This window comes from Salmo salar, chromosome 01 (assembly GCF_965601325.2).
Source record: "Salmo salar chromosome 01, fSalSal1, whole genome shotgun sequence".
Taxonomy (NCBI): Eukaryota; Metazoa; Chordata; class Actinopteri; order Salmoniformes; family Salmonidae; genus Salmo; species Salmo salar.
In genome coordinates this window covers 50,783,095-50,800,989 of record NC_138291.1, presented here as the reverse complement: position 1 = coordinate 50,800,989, position 17,895 = coordinate 50,783,095, and the positions used below count along the sequence as shown (strand labels likewise).

General features: G+C 42.9%; 1 protein-coding gene across 4 annotated transcripts in view; it reads left to right on the top strand.

Moving 5' to 3' along the window:
* wdfy4 (WDFY family member 4) overlaps positions 1-17,895 on the top strand; it is a 201,406-nt gene that overhangs the window by 96,516 nt on the left and 86,995 nt on the right. For all 4 annotated transcript variants that reach the window (XM_014198734.3, XM_014198716.3, XM_014198725.3 and 1 more), the window contains exons 37-44: positions 614-740; positions 934-1,085; positions 1,455-1,693; positions 3,786-3,907; positions 4,030-4,212; positions 4,488-4,597; positions 17,096-17,173; positions 17,408-17,599. In XM_014198734.3, coding sequence (XP_014054209.3) covers positions 614-740; positions 934-1,085; positions 1,455-1,693; positions 3,786-3,907; positions 4,030-4,212; positions 4,488-4,597; positions 17,096-17,173; positions 17,408-17,599 — 1,203 coding nt within the window. The remainder of the gene's footprint in view (positions 1-613; positions 741-933; positions 1,086-1,454; positions 1,694-3,785; positions 3,908-4,029; positions 4,213-4,487; positions 4,598-17,095; positions 17,174-17,407; positions 17,600-17,895) is intronic.

Below are 17,895 nucleotides of genomic sequence, written 5' to 3'. Positions count from 1 at the left end.
AATAATTATAGGCATATTCTAGTTACTGGGCAGGAGTAGTAACCAGATTAAATCGGGTATGTTTTTTATCCGGCCGTGAAAATATGGCCCCCTATCCTAAACAGGTTAAGCTTTATTTTTTTCTCCTGAACTTATTTAGGCTTGCCATAAAAAAGGGGTTGAATACTTATTGAATCAAGATATTTCAGCTTTTCATTTTTTATATTAATTTGTAAAAATTTACCTATGGGGTATTGTGTGTAGGCCAGTCAAAACAAAATCTAAATGTAATCCATTTTAAATTGAGGCTGTAACACAATGTTGTTTTGAAAAATTCAAGCGGTGTGAATACTTTCTGAAGGCAATGTATGTGTCAACTCAAAAACAGAACGCTTGTGGATCCAGAATAATAACGAGATATTGGTATGCATCTAAACGTGGTCCCTGTAACTAAACACCAGGGGAGATGGAGAGAAGACAGGGATGGCTGCTATCTTAGGAGCACATGTTCAACCCTGTGTGTGTGTGTGTGTGTGTGTGTGTGTGTGTGTGTGTGTGTGTGTGTGTGTGTGTGTGTGTGTGTGCGTGTGTGCGTGCGTGCGTGCGTGCGTGCGTGCGTGTGCGTGTGTTGCAGTATTCCCCAGAAGGAGCATCGTTGGAGCGGAGACAGGTCTTCCAGACTGAATTGATTGAGTTCTTCATGGATATCATCCACATGACCAGCCAGGAGAATGGACATAACACACACCTCACCACACAGGGTAGAGCACACACACACCTCACACATGCACTCACACATGTCCACAAAGCATACATACACACAGGCACACAGACACACCTCACACATGCGCACACAGACACACACGCACACAATCACAAAATAATTTCCCATGCAAATGGACAATAAAATATTGTATCATGTCACTCAACAGATCTTTCTCCCTCTGTCATCAGAGTCAAACTCCCAGAGACCTGAGGGGCAGATGGCCACACTGATGGAGAACATGGTGCTTTTCAGTCAGAAGTTTCTGGAGAAACTCTACAGCGGCATGTTTCTGGTTGAGCCAGAGAACCTGCTCACCTTCCTAGCTGACCAGATAGTGGTGGTGAGAAACACTCTGAATGCTATGTGCTGCCATGGGTGTAAGTAATGTTAAAGAATGTTCAGATAAAACTGTGATGTGAAACACAAACATGATTGTTCTTCATTTACCAAGTCAAGATTTGTCAGCTCTATTCAGCTATATTCATAACAATTCTGGTAGCGTTCCAGGCTGACTACGTTGCAGTCGCCTGCCCTATCTCACAACGCCTGGATAAGTGTTAAACAAATTAGCAGTCTGATGTCCGACTTCGAAGTCGGTGACATGGCATGCAACTGCAACCACAATTCCACACAGCGCGACTACAATGTAACATCGGCTTTCTGTTTATCTGCAACCATCTGAATGTTTTCACCTGCTGTTTCTTGTCAGGTGCTGGAGAAGGGCCTATCACAGAAAGAGAACACAGTTTCCTCCCTCTACACCAGCACCAACCGAGCCCTGCTCTACTTCCTGTCCCGCCCACAACGCACACAGGCCGAACAGGAAGCTGTCATCAATACGCTGCGGGTGGTCATGGAGCGCTGGGATGTAGTCATGGCAACCTACAATGCCAACGTGAACTTCATTACCTGCCTGCTGCACTGTCTTCTGTTGATACGATCTGGCAGGTAGGTTACACACATACGTGTACACACACACACGTGTGCACGAGCACTCATACACACACAAACGTACACATGGTGTTAAAAAGTCAGACCAGTGATTGGCTTTATGATCATGGATGCTTTGTACAGTGGCGATTTTAGCATGTAAATCTTGGTGGGGCAAACTCCCACCCAATTGTTTTTATATGCAAGCCACTACACAACACAACACTAAACAATACATTAATTGCACTATAACGGTGACGAATGGTGCCCACAAACTGTTAGGTCCAACATAAAGCTGTCCCAACAGCAGAGCTTTCTTTTCAGCACCATGGAGTGAATGCTTACTGTTGCTACACCTGGCTATCATCGGAGTCTTGAAAAGGTTTCTTCTGGCAATTGAGATGTACAAACTATGGCATAAGGGAACGATGAGCGGATAACTCTTACTGACAGTTGTGGCTGCTTTGCGTGATGTATTGATGTCTCTATCTTTGTGAGTTTGTCTGTGCCTAATAATGTTTGTACCATGTTTTGTGCTGCTACCATGTTGTGCTGCTGCCATGTTGTGTTACTACCATGCTGTGTTGTCATGTGTTGCTGCCATGCTATGTTGTTGTCTTAGGTTTCTCTTTATGTAGTGTTGTGGTGTCTCTCTTGTCGTGATGTGTGTTTTGATGTATAATTTTAAAGCCCAACCCCTGTCCCCGCAGTTACCAAATTATTAGGGTGAGGCACATGGTCTACTATCACCTTACTACACAACATACACTTAGTATTACTTTCTTAGGTACAGTATATATATCTCCCTGGCTTATTACATAATTTATGCAGCAGCATACAATACATTTTTTGACTCACCTTGTTGTGGTGTGCTCATTTGAACATGAAGGTGGCACAGCGGTCCTTCTTGTGGGCAAATTTTGTCATCAATGTGTGGCATTCTCTGGTTTTATGGTGCTTTCAAGACAACTGGGAACTGAAAAAAACAAGATTGAATCATGACATCAGTGATCTTCAGGTCGGACCTTTAGAAAGAGGCCTGAGTTCCCGACTTGGAATTTCCGAGTTGGAATACCGTTCTAAACATATCTTCCACGTCGGAGCAAATCTATTTCAGATTCACCAGTTGTTTTGAACTCACTGAAGTCTGAGATTTCCCAGTTCCGAGTTTCCAGTTGTTTTGAATGCGGCAGAAGTCATGCTGGATTGACAGCATGGCTAATGTATTCAACCTTTTCTGGCCCCTGGTGTTGCATGAGAAAATTTATCCTTTTGAGCTTGGAAAAGAGACCTTAAACCCAGACTTGGACCACAATCTCCACTGAATAGCAGGCTAGTGATTGCTTTGCAAAGCTTGCAGTTAGCCCCTGATTCCTTCCAAACCACTCTTTGTTGAATTTGCGATTTCCTACTTGTTGTGTAATGTTTATGTCCAATGGCCGATGAGCACTGATACGTTTTATCTATAATTTATTTTATCTATAATGGATTTGCCAGTAGATTGTCAACTTGATTCATGATGATGACTACTTGTCTAGCTTGCTAGCTAAGATTTTGAAAGTATGATGTTGACATGATCAGTCCAATCATTTGACGGAATTTTATCTGTGGCCATTGACCTTCAGCCTTCTTGGATGGGCATTTCTAATGTAAATCTATGGCAGCACTCAAGGGGCTTGAAGTTTCAAACTCTCCCTGTAGATTTAGCGGTGACGGAGTGTCCCCATGAGTGACAGAACACTGAGCCAATCACAGCGCAACTACAGAAAATTACCAACCACTATTTTCTGCTGGCTGCCCCACCACCACAGAAACCACTGAGCTAGGCTGAAACACCTGTATTTTGGAGCTGCCTTAATCAAGAAAGCAAAAAAGACACCATGTTTGTATTAACTCAAAGATTTTTTTTTAAACATTTTTTGCAAACTGATTTGTGACATGTATTCATGCCAAAATAATGTGCAAAACAGACAACAAAAATTGTGTATGTATATATTTATTATTATTGTTATTATTATTATCAGCCCCACCTGCCCTGAATGACGCATTGCCACTGGCTTTGTATTAATTGTAGGTCTATGCTATGGGATATTGTTTGTGTGCCCTACAGCTACCCAGAAGGCTTTGGGTTTGAAAGGCACAAGAAACACCAGCGGAGAATCCTGTCTCATCTGTTCCCTCTCAAGACCAGCCACACTACCACACTCAGCCAAGTACCTGATTCAGACACAGGTAGGACTGTGTGTGCATGTGTGACAGTAGTGACAGCTGAGCTGATGTCCCTGGTCAAGGCCTGCATCCATAACCCATGAGATTGAGATGAATGTGAATGTGAATGTGTGTGTGTGTTACAGAGCTGATGTCCCTAGCAGAGTCTGTGTGGTCTAAGATCCTGACTGAGAGACGTACCATTCTAGAAGACACCTATAAGATTGAGCTCTCAGCTAATCAGACGCAGAGGATGGGACCTGTCAGCATGAGTGACATCAGCCCGCTGTGGGAGGAGACAGCACTCAAGGTGTGGCAGTTATACACAGGTGAGACCACACACAGGCATGGACGTAGACAGACATCACTCGGGTATACACACAGGTGAAACCACACACATTAATGGACGTACATACACATCACTCAGGTATACACACAGGTGAGACGCAGGCCTGCACAGAATATCAGATCTTTATGCCTTAAAAAGTGAACCACATCAGTATGATCTACTGATCTTGTAATATGCTCAGGCCTGCACTTGTATTTGTACTTTTATTTGCACTTGTATATCTGACTGAAGGATTGATGGTTTTTGTCCCGTCAGGCAATGTGAAGAGGAAGCTGACTAGCACCATCCAGAGGAAAGATGGTGTAATCAGCTCTGCTATTCGCTCTGTCCACAAACGACTGGGGAGAGAAACTGGCACTGTGGAGGTAACACACACCCACACACGCACGTACTCACACGTACTCACACGCGCACGCACGCACGCACGCACGCACGCACACACACACACACACACATCATGAATCATCATCATCACAGGAGAAGGTGCATGAGATGGAGCCAACGTTTCACCTATCAAAATGTGTATGATAGTTTGGGAGGTATGAAGTAAAGCCAAACTACACTGGACAAGTAGCGTAAGCATAGTGTGGGTGTGTTTGTGTTTGTGTGTATTACTATACTTTTGAGGACCTTGAGTGTGTGTGTCCTTAGGGGAATGTCGGTTCATTAGCTACATGACCTCTTTGTCACACACATTCCCCTAAACACCCTCACACACGCAGACACATGCACACACAGACACACACACACGCTGTCTTGTATAGCTAACCTTGTGGGGACACAAAATTCAGTCCCATTCAAAATCTTTTTTTACCTTAACCCCAAAACCTAACCTTAACACTAACCCTAAAACTAACCCTAGCTCCTAACCCTAACGCTAAACCTAATTCTAATGCTAATTTTAACCTTAATCCACTAGAAATAGTATTTGACCTTGTGGGGACAAACAAAACGTCCCCAGTTGGTCAACTGTTTGTTTACTATTCTTCTGGGGACGTCTAGTCCCCACAAGTATAGTCAAACACGTCCACATGCACCTAAAGCTCCACACACACACCAATGTCACTGTGCTGTGTGCGTTGGTCCGTCCAGCCCTGTGGGTGTGTTTTGATTATTTCTGTAAATGGATCTGGATTGTCCCATCTGACCACCCCTCAGTGGGCCCAGTAATTGATATCTGTTAGTTTTATCTGCAGTAATACACAGACACACACACATACGCTCAGGCTGCTGTTGAAGGTTAAAGATGTGCTTTTTGTTGTTTTCCTCCCGAAACACGCTGCCCACATCATTATTTCCTCCTGCAGATGAAGACGTCGCACCATCTGGATCAGGACGTAGAGACGTATTACTCATGCGCACAGGCATGAAATTACAGCGTCTGTCTGTCTTTCAATCTTGCTCCACAAACTCTGTTTGTTGTGTGTGTGTGTGTCTGTGCATGTCTCTCCCTTCCTCTCTCTGTGTGTGTGTGTGTGTGTGTGTGTGTGTGTGTGTGTGTGTGTGTGTTGTGTGTGTGTGTGTGTGTGTGTGTGTGTGTGTGTGTGTGTGTGTGTGTGTGTGTGTGTGTGCATGTGTGTGTGTGTGTGTGTGTGTGTGTGTGTGTGCATGTGCGTGCGTGCGTGTGTCGAACCACCTAAACAGGAGTCGGTAATTTTAGCGGTACAAATCTGATGAAAACATGATTCATTTTGTGTTCTTCTTTATCATATCATCTGCTGACAGACCATCGACTGCTTGATGAATGGTCTCTACCTTCTGAAAGGCAGAGCAGTCAGGAAATAGGATTTAACAGAATATATTTTTCAGCACAGAAAATCGGTATTCTCATGTAATAGTCTGTAGCTCCTGAACGGTTTGACCTACAACACTATTATGACCACTTTATGGAACGGGGAGACTTTCACAAACACTATGTGTCAGGAGACTCGACTGAAGTGCACCTGCTCTAGAGTGCTCAGGATCTCAGACTGGGGGTGAAGGTTCACCTTCACTGACCCTAAACACACAGCCAAGACAACGCAGGAGTGGCTTTCGGACAAGTCTCCGAATGTGCCCAAGAACACTAAGGTAACACTAAGGTAACCTGCCTAAATGACTACCAACCCGTAGCACTCACGTCTGTAGCTACGAAGTGCTTTGAAAGGCTGGTCATGGCTCACGTCAACACCATTATACCAGAAACCCTAACTCCAATATGCATACCGCCCCAACAGATCCACAGATGATGCAATGTCTATTGCACTCCACACTGACCTTTCCCACCTGGACAAAAGGAACACCTATGTGAGAATGTTATTCATTGACTACAGCTCAGTGTTCAACACCATAGTGCCCTCAAAGCTCATTACTAAGCTAAGGACCATGGGACTGAACACCTCCCTCTGCAACTGGATCCTGTACGTCCTGACGGGCCATCCCCAGGTGGTAAGGGTAGGTAACAACACATCTGCCATGCTGATCCTCAACAGGGGGGCCCCTCAGGGGTGCGTGCTCAGTCCCCTCCTATACTCCCTGTTCACTCATGACTGCATGGCCAGGCACAACTCCAGTGGTAGGCTTGATCACAGACAACAATGAGACAGCCTATAGGGAGGAGGTCAGAGACCTGGCACCACACGGCCAACTGTAGTGGAACAGGTTGAGAGCTTCAAGTTTCTTGGTGTCCACATCACCAACAAACTGTCATGGTCCAAACACACCAAGACAGTCGTGAAGAGGGCACGACAAAGCCTATTCCCCCTCAGGAAACTGAAAAAATTTGGCATGGGTCCTCAGATCCTCAAAAGGTTCTACAGCTGCACCATCGAGAGCACCCTGACTGGTTGCATCACTGCCGGGTATGATAGCTGCTCAGCCTCTGACCGCAAGGTGCTACAGAGGGTAGTGTGTATGGCCCAGTACATCACTGGGGCCAAGATTCCTGCCATCCAGGACCTCTATACCAGGCGGTGTCAGAGGAAGGCCCTAAAAATTGTCAAAGACTCCAGTTACCCTAGTCACAGACTCTTCTGTCTACTACCGCACAGGAAGTGTTACCAGAGCACTAAGTCTAGGACCAAAATATTTCTTAACAGCTTCTACCCCAATGCCATACGACTCCTGAACAGCTAATAAATTGGCTACCCTGACTATTTGCATTGCCCCCCCCTCCTCTTTTACTCTGCTTGTATTCTCTGTTTATTTTCTATGCATAGCCACTTTAACTCTACCTACATGTACATATTACCTCAATTATCTCGACTAAACATTGGCCCCGCACATTGACTCTGTACTGGTACCCCCTGTATATATCCTCGCTATTGTTATTTTACTGCTGCTCTTTATTTTTTTGTTACTTTACTTTTCCATTTTTTACTTAACACTTATTTTTCTTAAAAATGCATTGTTGGTTAAGGGCTTGTAAGTAAGCATTTCACTGTGAGGTCTACACCTGTTGTATTCAGCGAATGTGACAAATACATTTTTATTTTATTTGATGTCCTTGAGTGGCCCAGCCAGAGCCCGGACTTGAACCCAATCAAACATCTCTGAAGAGACCTGAAAATAGCTGTGCAGCAACACTGCCCATATAAGCTGACAGAGCTTGAGAGCATCTGCAGAGAAGAATGGGAGAAACTCCCCAAATACAGGTGTGCCAAGCTTATAGTGTCATACCCAAGAAGACTGTTTTTGCTTTATCATTATGGGGTATTGTGTGTAGATTGATGAAGAAAAACAACAACAATTGAATAATTTGTAGAATAAGGCTGTTACTTAGCAAAATGTGGAAAAAGTAAAGAGGTCAGAATACTTTCTCAAGGCACTGTATATATTTCCCGAGTTTAAAAAAAATATCTCTTAGATTTAGGACAGACATTTCAAAACTTTGTTTTTTATGATTTATTTTTGCCTATTATTTTTGCCTATTTATTTTTGCCTATTATTTTGTACATTTGCCCACTGACAAAGAAATGATCAATCTATAATTTTAATGGTAGGTTTATTTGAACAGTGAGAGACAGAATAACAACAAAAAATCCAGAAAAACACATGTCAAAAATGTTATAAATTGATTTGCATTTTAATGAGGGAAATAAGTATTTGACATACCTCTGCAAAACATGACTTAGTACTTGGTGGCAAAACCCTTGTTGGCAATCAAAGAGGTCAGACGTTTCTTGTAGTTGGCCACCAGGTTTGCGCACATCTCAGGAGGGATTTTGTCCCACTCCTCTTTGCAGATCTTCTCCAAGTCATTAAGGTTTCGAGGCTGACGTTTGGCAACTCGAACCTTCAGCTCCCTCCACAGATTTTCTATGGGATTAAGGTCTGGAGACTGGCAAGGCCACTCCAGGACCTTAATGTGCTTCTTCTTGAGCCACTTCTTTGTTGCCTTGGCCGTGTGTTTTGGGTCATTGTCATGCTGGAATACCCATCCACGACCCATTTTCAATGCCCTGGCTGAGGGAAAGGGGTTCTCATCCAAGATTTGACGGAACATGGCCCCGTCCATCGTCCCTTTGATGCGGTGAAGTTGTCCTGTCCCCTTAGCAGAAAAACACCCCCAAAGCATAATGTTTCCACCTCCATGTTTGATGGTGGGGATGAGGTTCTTGGGGTCATAGGCAGCATTCCTCCTCCTCCAAACACAGCGAGTTGAGTTGATGCCAAAGAGCTCCATTTTGGTCTCATCTGACCACAACACTTTCACCCAGTTGTCCTCTGAATCATTCAGATGTTCATTGGCAAACTTCAGACGGGCATGTATATGTGCTTTCTTGAGCAGGGGGACCTTGCAGGCGCTGCAGGATTTCAGTCCTTCACGGCGTAGTGTGTTACCTATTGTTTTCTTGGTGACTATGGTCACAGCTGCCTTGAGATCATTGACAAGATCCTCCCGTGTAGTTCTGGGCTGATTCCTCACCGTTCTCATGATCATTGCAACTCCACGAGGTGAGATCTTGCATGGCGCCCCAGGCCGAGGGAGATTGACTGTTCTTTTGTGTTTCTTCCATTTGCGAATAATCGCACCAACTGTTGTCACCTTCTCACCAAGCTGCTTGGCGATGGTCTTGTAGCCCATTCCAGCCTTGTGTAGGTCTACAATCTTGTCCCTGACATCCTTGGAGAGCTCTTTGGTCTTGGCTATGGTGGAGAGTTTGGAATCTGATTGATTGATTGCTTCTGTGGACAGATGTCTTTTATACAGGTAACAAACTGAGATTAGGAGCACTCCCTTTAAGAGTGTGCTCCTAATCTCAGCTCGCTACCTGTATAAAAGACACCTGGGAGCAAGAAATCTTTCTGATTGAGAGAGGGTCAATTACTTATTTCCCTCATTAAAATGCAAATCAATTTATAGCATTTTTGACATGCGTTTTTCTGCTGGAGATCAAATACTTTTTTCCCTCACTGTAATGCGTTTCTATGGGCTTTAGTAGTAAAGGACAACATCTATATGTTATCCAATTTTTTATATATATATTTTTATATCCTAAAGGTCCTGAAATTCAAAATCAAATACAGCTGATGTCAGAATTTTACATTCAGTTAGGTTGGAGTCATTGAATCTCATTTTTCAACCACTCCACAAATTTCTTGTTAACAAACTATAGTTTTGGCAAGTCGGTTAGGACATCTACTTTGTGCATGACACAATTTTTCCAACAATTGTTTACAGACAGATTATTTCACTTATAATTCACTGTATCACAATTCCATTGGGTCAGAAGTTTACATACACTAAGTTGACTGTGCCTTTAAACAGCTTGGAAAATTCCAGAAAATTATGTAATGTATGTAATAAGCTTCTGATAGGCTAATTTACATAATTTGAGTCAATTGGAGGTGTACCTGTGGATGTATTTCATGGCCTACCTTCAAACTCAGTGCCTCTTTGCTTGACATAATGGGGAAATCAAAAGAAATCAGCCAAGACCTCAGAAGAAAAATGTGTAGACCTCCACAAGTCTGGTTCATCCTTATGAGCAATTTCCAAATGCCTGAAGGTACCACGTTCATCTGTACAAACAATAGTATGCAAGTACAAAAACCATGGGAGGACGCTGCCGTCATTCCGCTCAGGAAGGAGACGCGTTCTGTCTCCTAGAGATGAATGTACTTTGATGCGAAAAGTGCAAATCAATCCCAGAACAACAGCAAAGGACCTTGTGAAGATGCTGGAGGAAACAGGTATAAAAGTATCTATATCCACAGTAAAATGTGTCCTATATCGACGTAACCTGAAAGGCCGCTCAGCAAGGAAGAAGCCACTGCTCAAAAACCACACAAAAAAAGCCAGACTATGGTTTGCAACTGCACATGGGGACAAAGATCATACTTTTTGGAGAAATGTCCTCTGGTCTGATGAATACAAAATAGAACTGTTTGTCCATAATGACCATCGTTATGTTTGGAGGAAAAAAGGGGAGGCTTTCAAGCCGAAGAACCCCATCCCAACCATGAAGCACGGTGGTGGCAGCATCATGTTGTGGGGGTTCTTTGCTGCAGGAGGGACTGGTGCAATTCACAAAATAGATGGCATCATGAGGAGGAAAAGTATGTGGATATATTGATGCAACATCTCAAGACATCAGTCAGGAAGTTAAAGCTTGGTCGCAAATGGGTCTTCCAAATGGACAATGAACCCAAGCATACTTCCAAAGTTGTGGCAAAATGGCTTAAGGACAACAAAGTCAAGGTTTTGGAGTGGCCATCACAAAACCCTGACCTCAATCCTATAGAAAATTTGTGGGCAGAACTGAAAAAGTGTGTGCGAGCAAGGAGGCCTGCAAACCTTACTCAGTTACACCAGCTCTGTCAGTAGGAATGGGCCAAAATTCACCCAACTTATTGTGGGAAGCTTGTGGAAGGCTACCTGAAACGTTTGACCCAAGTTAAAGACAATGCTACCAAATACAAATTGAGTGTATGTAAACTTCTGACCCAGTATGAATTCGATGAAAGAAATAAAAGCTGAAATAAATAATTCTCTCTACTATTTTTCTGACATTTCACATTCTTAAAATAAAGTGGTGATCCTAACTGACCCAAGACAGGGAATTTTTTGAGTAGGATTAAATGTTAGGAATTGTGAAAAACTGAGTTTAAATGTATTTGGCTAAGGTGTATGTAAACTTCCAACTTCAACTGTAGCTAAATGATCCAATGCATGACCATCTTAAAACAATCCCCCCCCCCCCCCCCCCCAATGTCTTAGACACAAAATAATTTAGATAGTACAGTACCTCCCGGTTCCACTCTTTTTCGGACCACCTTCTTCCTCTTTCTGTCCTAGTGTGTGAAGATGACTACAGGTGAGTGTAGGATTGTAAACGCTTATCATTGGTGCCTGAGACAAGGTGCCCATGGTAAATGTTACAGATAGCAGCAGCATACTGCATGAAGAGACTGACAGACAGACTGGGAGCAGTCAAATGCTTTCAGTGATTCAGCAGCGTTCTATAATTCTATCTGTGTCTTCACATTATAAAGATAATTAATAGGACTAATAATCACGTTAAATTCATTACTAGTCACTGCCAGCACACAGAGAAGTTGACATTACACACACACACACACACACACACACACACACACACACACACACACACACACACACACACACACACACACACAAAATCATCAGAGTTGTTGCGTTGCTGAGAAGTCATTAAAATGGAAATGAGAGTGTGTGATGTTGTGATGTTAATTGCATAGGGGAAGAGATGAGTTATGTTATTTAATGCAGTGTTTAAAGAGCCAATGAGGTTGCTATCTGCTAACCTCTTACATCTAGACGTTCCGCTAGCGGAACACCTGCTCCAATATCCAATGATAGGCGTGGCGCGAATTACAAATTCCTCAAAAATACAAAAACTTCAATTTTTCAAACATATGACTATTTCACAGCATTTTAAAGACAAGACTCTCCTTTATCTAACCACACTGTCCGATTTCAAAAAGGCTTTACAGCGAAAGCAAAACATTAGATTATGTCAGCAGAGTACCCAGCCAGAAATAATCAGACACCCATTTTTCAAGCTAGCATATAATGTCACAAAAACCCAGAAGACAGCTAAATGCAGCACTAACCTTTGATGATCTTCATCAGATGACACACCTAGGACATTATGTTATACAATACATGCATGTTTTGTTCAATCAAGTTCATATTTATATCAAAAAACAGCTTTTTACATTAGCATGTGACGTTCAGAACTAGCATACCCCCCGCAAACTTCCGGGGAATTTACTAACAATTTACTAAATTACTCACGATAAACGTTCACAAAAAGCATAACAATTATTTTAAGAATTATAGATACAGAACTCCTCTATGCACTCGATATGTCCGATTTTAAAATAGCTTTTTGGTGAAAGCACATTTTGCAATATTCTAAGTACATAGCCCAGCCATCACGGGCTAGCTATTTAGACACCCGGTAAGTTTAGCCTTCACCAAAATCAGATTTACTATTACAAAAGTTTGATTACCTTTTGTTGTCTTCGTCAGAATGCACTCCCAGGACTGCTACTTCAATAACAAATGTTGGTTTGGTCCCAAATAATCCATCGTTATATCCGAATAGCGGCGTTTTGTTCGTGCGTTCCAGAAACTATCCGAAATGGTAAATCAGGGTCGCGCGCATGGCGTAATTCGTGACAAAAAAAAATCGAAATATTCCATTACCGTACTTCGAAGCATGTCAACCGCTGTTTAAAATCAATTTTTATGCAATTTATCTCGTAAAAAAGCGATAATATTCCGACCGGGAATCTCCTTTTCGGTAAACAGAGGAAAAATCACAAAGACGGGGGCGGCCAGTGCACGCGCCTAAGCCCACAGTCCCTTGATCGGCCACTTGAGAAAGGCGATAATGTGTTTCAGCCTGGGGCTGGAATGACGACATTCAGGTTTTTCCCGGGCTCTGAGAGCCTATTGGACCCGTGGGAAGTGTCACGTTACCGCAGAGATCCTTTGTAATGGAATGAGATGTCAAAGAAAGACAATAAATGGTCAGACAGGCCACTTCCTGTAAAGGAATCTCTCAGGTTTTGACCTGCCATTTGAGTTCTGTTATACTCACAGACACCATTCAAACAGTTTTAGAAACTTTGGAGTGTTTTCTATCCAAAGCCAATAATTATATGCATATTCTAGTTACTGGGCAGGAGTAGTAACCAGATTAAATCAGGTACGTTTTTTATCCAGCCGTGAAAATACTGCCCCCTAGCCATAACAGGTTAAGGTAATAAATGCTATATATTACTTATGTTTGTCCAAATGAAGAAATACAATTATAGATGGTGGTGATGGCAGCGACGTTGTGTTTATCTTTTAAAATGTGGCTTTATTTGATCAACTTTATTAGGCCCATTTCTTCTCTCTCTTTAATATTTCTTAAATTTCGTTTCCAATTCTTCTTTCATTTGTTTCTGTCTTCTATACTGTATTGTCACATTTTTGCCTGCTTTTGGAATGCCATATACATTCACTAGGGTTTCAATCTGTATCAGGGATGAGAGTTCAAGCTCTTGGGTTTGGGGGCGGGGGTGTACTAAGCTAACATATTGAATTGTTTTAATATGGACATAGCATGGATCATTCAGCTGTTTGATTTTGAATTTTAGTACCCCTTTAGGTATAAAAATGATGTATAAAAAAATATATTTGATAAAATATTGAATTCGGCCTTTACTACTATAGCCCATAGAAACACATTGAATAACACATTCATAAATGGCAAAAAAGGCAGTAAAAAAATAAATCATAAGGAATAAGGTTTTGAAGTGTCTGTCCTATGTCTGTCCTATATCTAGAAAGCTCAGGTAATATTTTCTTTTTTTTTGGACACATTTATCCTCTTATTTTTGTTGGCACAAACCTACCTCCATACTTCCACTCGTTTGTATGGGTTTCCTTCAGACGAGTCCCATGACAGTTGTGGGGGTTGTAGAGCAAACCGGAGAAATAGTTTGTAGGCCAACCCGTTTGGACTCTATAGACATTTTCGTGAGATGAGTGATTTTCAGAATGTCTCATGGTCAGTCAAACACTGCGGTAGCTCGGCCATCTTTCACCCCAGATGCGGAAGGCCAAACTTAAACTGACAGATTTTGATGGGGATTTTGTGATTATGTTATTTAGATTGACGCACGAGGATTTTATATTCTGTTTCTTTTTTTTACAAAAAATAAGTATTTATTAAACAATGCATTTATTTCCCCAGGTGGAGGCAGTAGAGCAGAGAAATATGATTACCAATACCACAAAGAAATTGAGTTAGCCGTGCACGACCATGACTGAAGCTCAAGTCTGCAGCATGTTCATTTAGTCTGTAATGTTCTGTCTGTAACCGACTGAAATGTGCGTTCTCGGTCACACGTTATGGCAGGAGATGTGTTGTTTCACCCTCTCAGTGAGGCCTGTGTTGTGATGATTGGCACAGCTCACATAATCATTAAGACAATGTGAGTCCTAAGTGTCACTAGCTAGCACTAATGTAGTAGAAGGACATGCACACACACAAAGACACACACAAGGACGCACACAGACACACCACTGCACCCTGCCCACTGCCGCAGCGTACCGCTGAGATATTAATGTTTACGCTTATTAGATCACAGACACCAAAGGTTTAGATCCATAGACAGTATTATTGGAAAGCTGTGTAGCCACTAGCTTATTTCACCCACTGAATGCAATTTATATGAGCTGTAATTATATGAGTGTATGGTAATTTCATGATGAAACAAACAATACTAATATGAATACGCAGTATGGGAAGTGGCTGTTTTAGGCTACAGAATGGTCATAAGGAAAAGATGGGACATTGTTTTTCATACAGAATTATTGAGGTGTGTTGTTTTTACACACACAGTAGTGTAGAACTGGTCTAAATGATCACTGAACATTGATTATAATTTTCAGTTTTTTCAGTGATTTGTTAGATATTTGTTTTATGATGTAACCCACTTTGAGGGATAGTCTTAGTAGTGTTGCCTGACGACTCAAACTGAATCCTTTCGCTTCTTTATGTTCGCTACATATACTATATGACCAAAGTATGTGGACACCTGCTCGTTGAACATCTCATTCCAAAATCATGGGCATTAATATGGAGTTGGTTTCTTCTTTGCTGCTTTAACACTCTTCTTTCAACTAGATGTTGGAACATTACTGCTGGACTTTCAGCCACAAGAGCATTATTGAGGTTGGGCACTGATGTTGGGCAATTAGGCCTCGCTAGCGGTCGGCGGTTCAATTCATCCCAAAGGTGTTCGATGGGGTTGTAATCAGGGCTCTTTGTAGGCCAGTCAAGTTCTTTAACACTGATCTCGACAAACCATTTCTGTATGGACCTCGCTTTCTGCACAAGGGCATTGTGATGCGGAAACAGGAAAGGGCCTTCCCTAAACTGTTGCCACAAAGTTGGAAGCAAAGAATCATCTAGAATTTCATTGTATGCTGTAGAGTTAAGATTTCCCTTCACTGGAACTAAGGGGCCTAGCCCAACCATTCCTCCTCCACCAAACTTTACAGTTGGTACTATGCATTGGGACAGGTAAACCCAGATTTGTCCATCGGACTGCCAGAGAACACTTTTCCACTGCTCCAGAGTCCAATGACGGCGAGGTTTACACCACTCCAGCCGACGCTTGGCTCGTGTGTGGCTGCTCGGCCATGGAAACCAATTCATGAAGCTCCCAACGAACAGTTCTTGTGCTGACGTTCTTCCAGAGGTAGTTTGGAACTTGTTAAGTGAGTGTTGCAACCAAGGACAGATGGTTTTTCTGCGCTACTTCTCGGCTGAGCAGTTATTGCTCCTAGACGTTTCCACTTCACAATAACATAACTTACAGTTGACCAGGGCAGCTCTAGCAGGGTAGAAAGGTGGCAGAAAGGTAAAGTTGGAAGCAAAGTCAGAACAGTCTTAGACTGCCATTGTTGAAGTAATTTGTGCTGACGTCAAATGAGGTATGTTGAACAAAAACGTAATCCGCGATTGGATCATCTCTAACCAGAGTATCAAAGCCAATGACACATTGTCTTTTACTTTATTATATATTTTTTACCCCTTTTTCATGGTATCCAATTGGTAGTTACAGTCTTGTCCCATCGCTGCAACTCTCATATGGACTCGGGGGAGGCGAAGGTCGAGCGTCATCCTAAACACAACCCAGCCAAGCTGCACTGCTTCTTGACACAACACCCGCCTAACCCGGAAAGCCAGCTGCACCAATGTGCCTGTACACCTGGCGACCGTGTCAGCGTGCATTGCACCCGGCCCACCACAGGAGTCACTAGTAAGCGATGGGACAAGAACATCCCTGCCGGCCAAACCCTCCCCTAACCCGGACAACGCTGGGCCAATTGTGCTCCGCCTCATGGGTCTCCCGGTCACGGCCGGCTGCGACAGAGCCTGGACTCGAACCAGGATCTTAAGTGGCACAGCTCGCACTGCGATGCAGTGCCTTAGACCACTGTGCCACTTGGGAGGCTAATGACACATCTTCTAAACGCCACTTTAAGCACGTGTGTTCTGGCTCTGGCCCAACCCATCAGTTTCTGGGACCAATCAGAACAGTTAGAATGTGTTTGCGATACTCAGATCCAGACTCATTACGGAGAAGAAACTACAAGTGGCATAGCGTTTGGCCAGAGCTCTGACATTGTTAATTTATATATTCCTAATTCCATTCCTTTACTTAGATTTATGTGTATTGGGTATATGTTGTGAAATTGTTAGATATTACTTGTTACTTGTTACTGCACTGTCGGAGCTAGAAACAATAACTACACCCGCAATAACATCGGCTAAACGTGTATGTGACCAATAACATTTGATTTGTCTCTCTGTCCCTCTCCTCCTTTCTAGGAGTTCCTGTCTTGTATGGAGGCCCATTTGAAGAGAGGTCAGGAGATGTTTGAGAAGCTGAGGAAGAACCACACACAGGTACTGCGAGATCTTTTGTGCCAGTATAGAATGTGATTGAACAGCCTATTGTAGAGCATTTTTACATTCTTACAGTATTCCTATTACGTTCCCCGAGCATAATTTTACATTCCTCTTATGGTTCCCCAACATAATTCTGACATGCATCTAATGTTCCCCATACGTAATTTTCACGCTCTTCTTATCTCCCCCAACGTTTCTTTTTTTACATTCCTTTCCCTCTCTCTCCTGCAGCTGTGTGCTTATGAGTGGAAGCGGTTGGGGACTATGTGGCTGTGTGTGGAGGAGGAGCTGCTAAGGGAGAGGGGTGTGTTCGGCCCGGGGCCGGGGGTGGTGCTGACACGAGGCTGGGTCCAGGATGCAGCTGAGGGCCCCAACCGCACCAGGCCTCGCATCCGCAGGAGAGCCCAGCGACGCTCCAAACGGGTACTGGCCATTACTGTATACCATAGCTGTCTCACTCAACTGTATCTCTCTCTCTTCCCTCTTTGTCAGCCTCTCTCTCTACGAGTCTATAGCTTTCTCTCTCTTTCCGTCTCTCTCCATGAGGTTTTACATCGTTACGTCATTAATGAACACAGTTACAATGATTAATTTAAGACAATTCTACTTGAATCAGTACCAATCTTTGATTATGTGAAGTCCTCCTGGCATGTGGACACTGGGGAACGTATTCATAAAGCAACATCTCAAAGTAGAATTGCTGATCTATGATCAGTTTT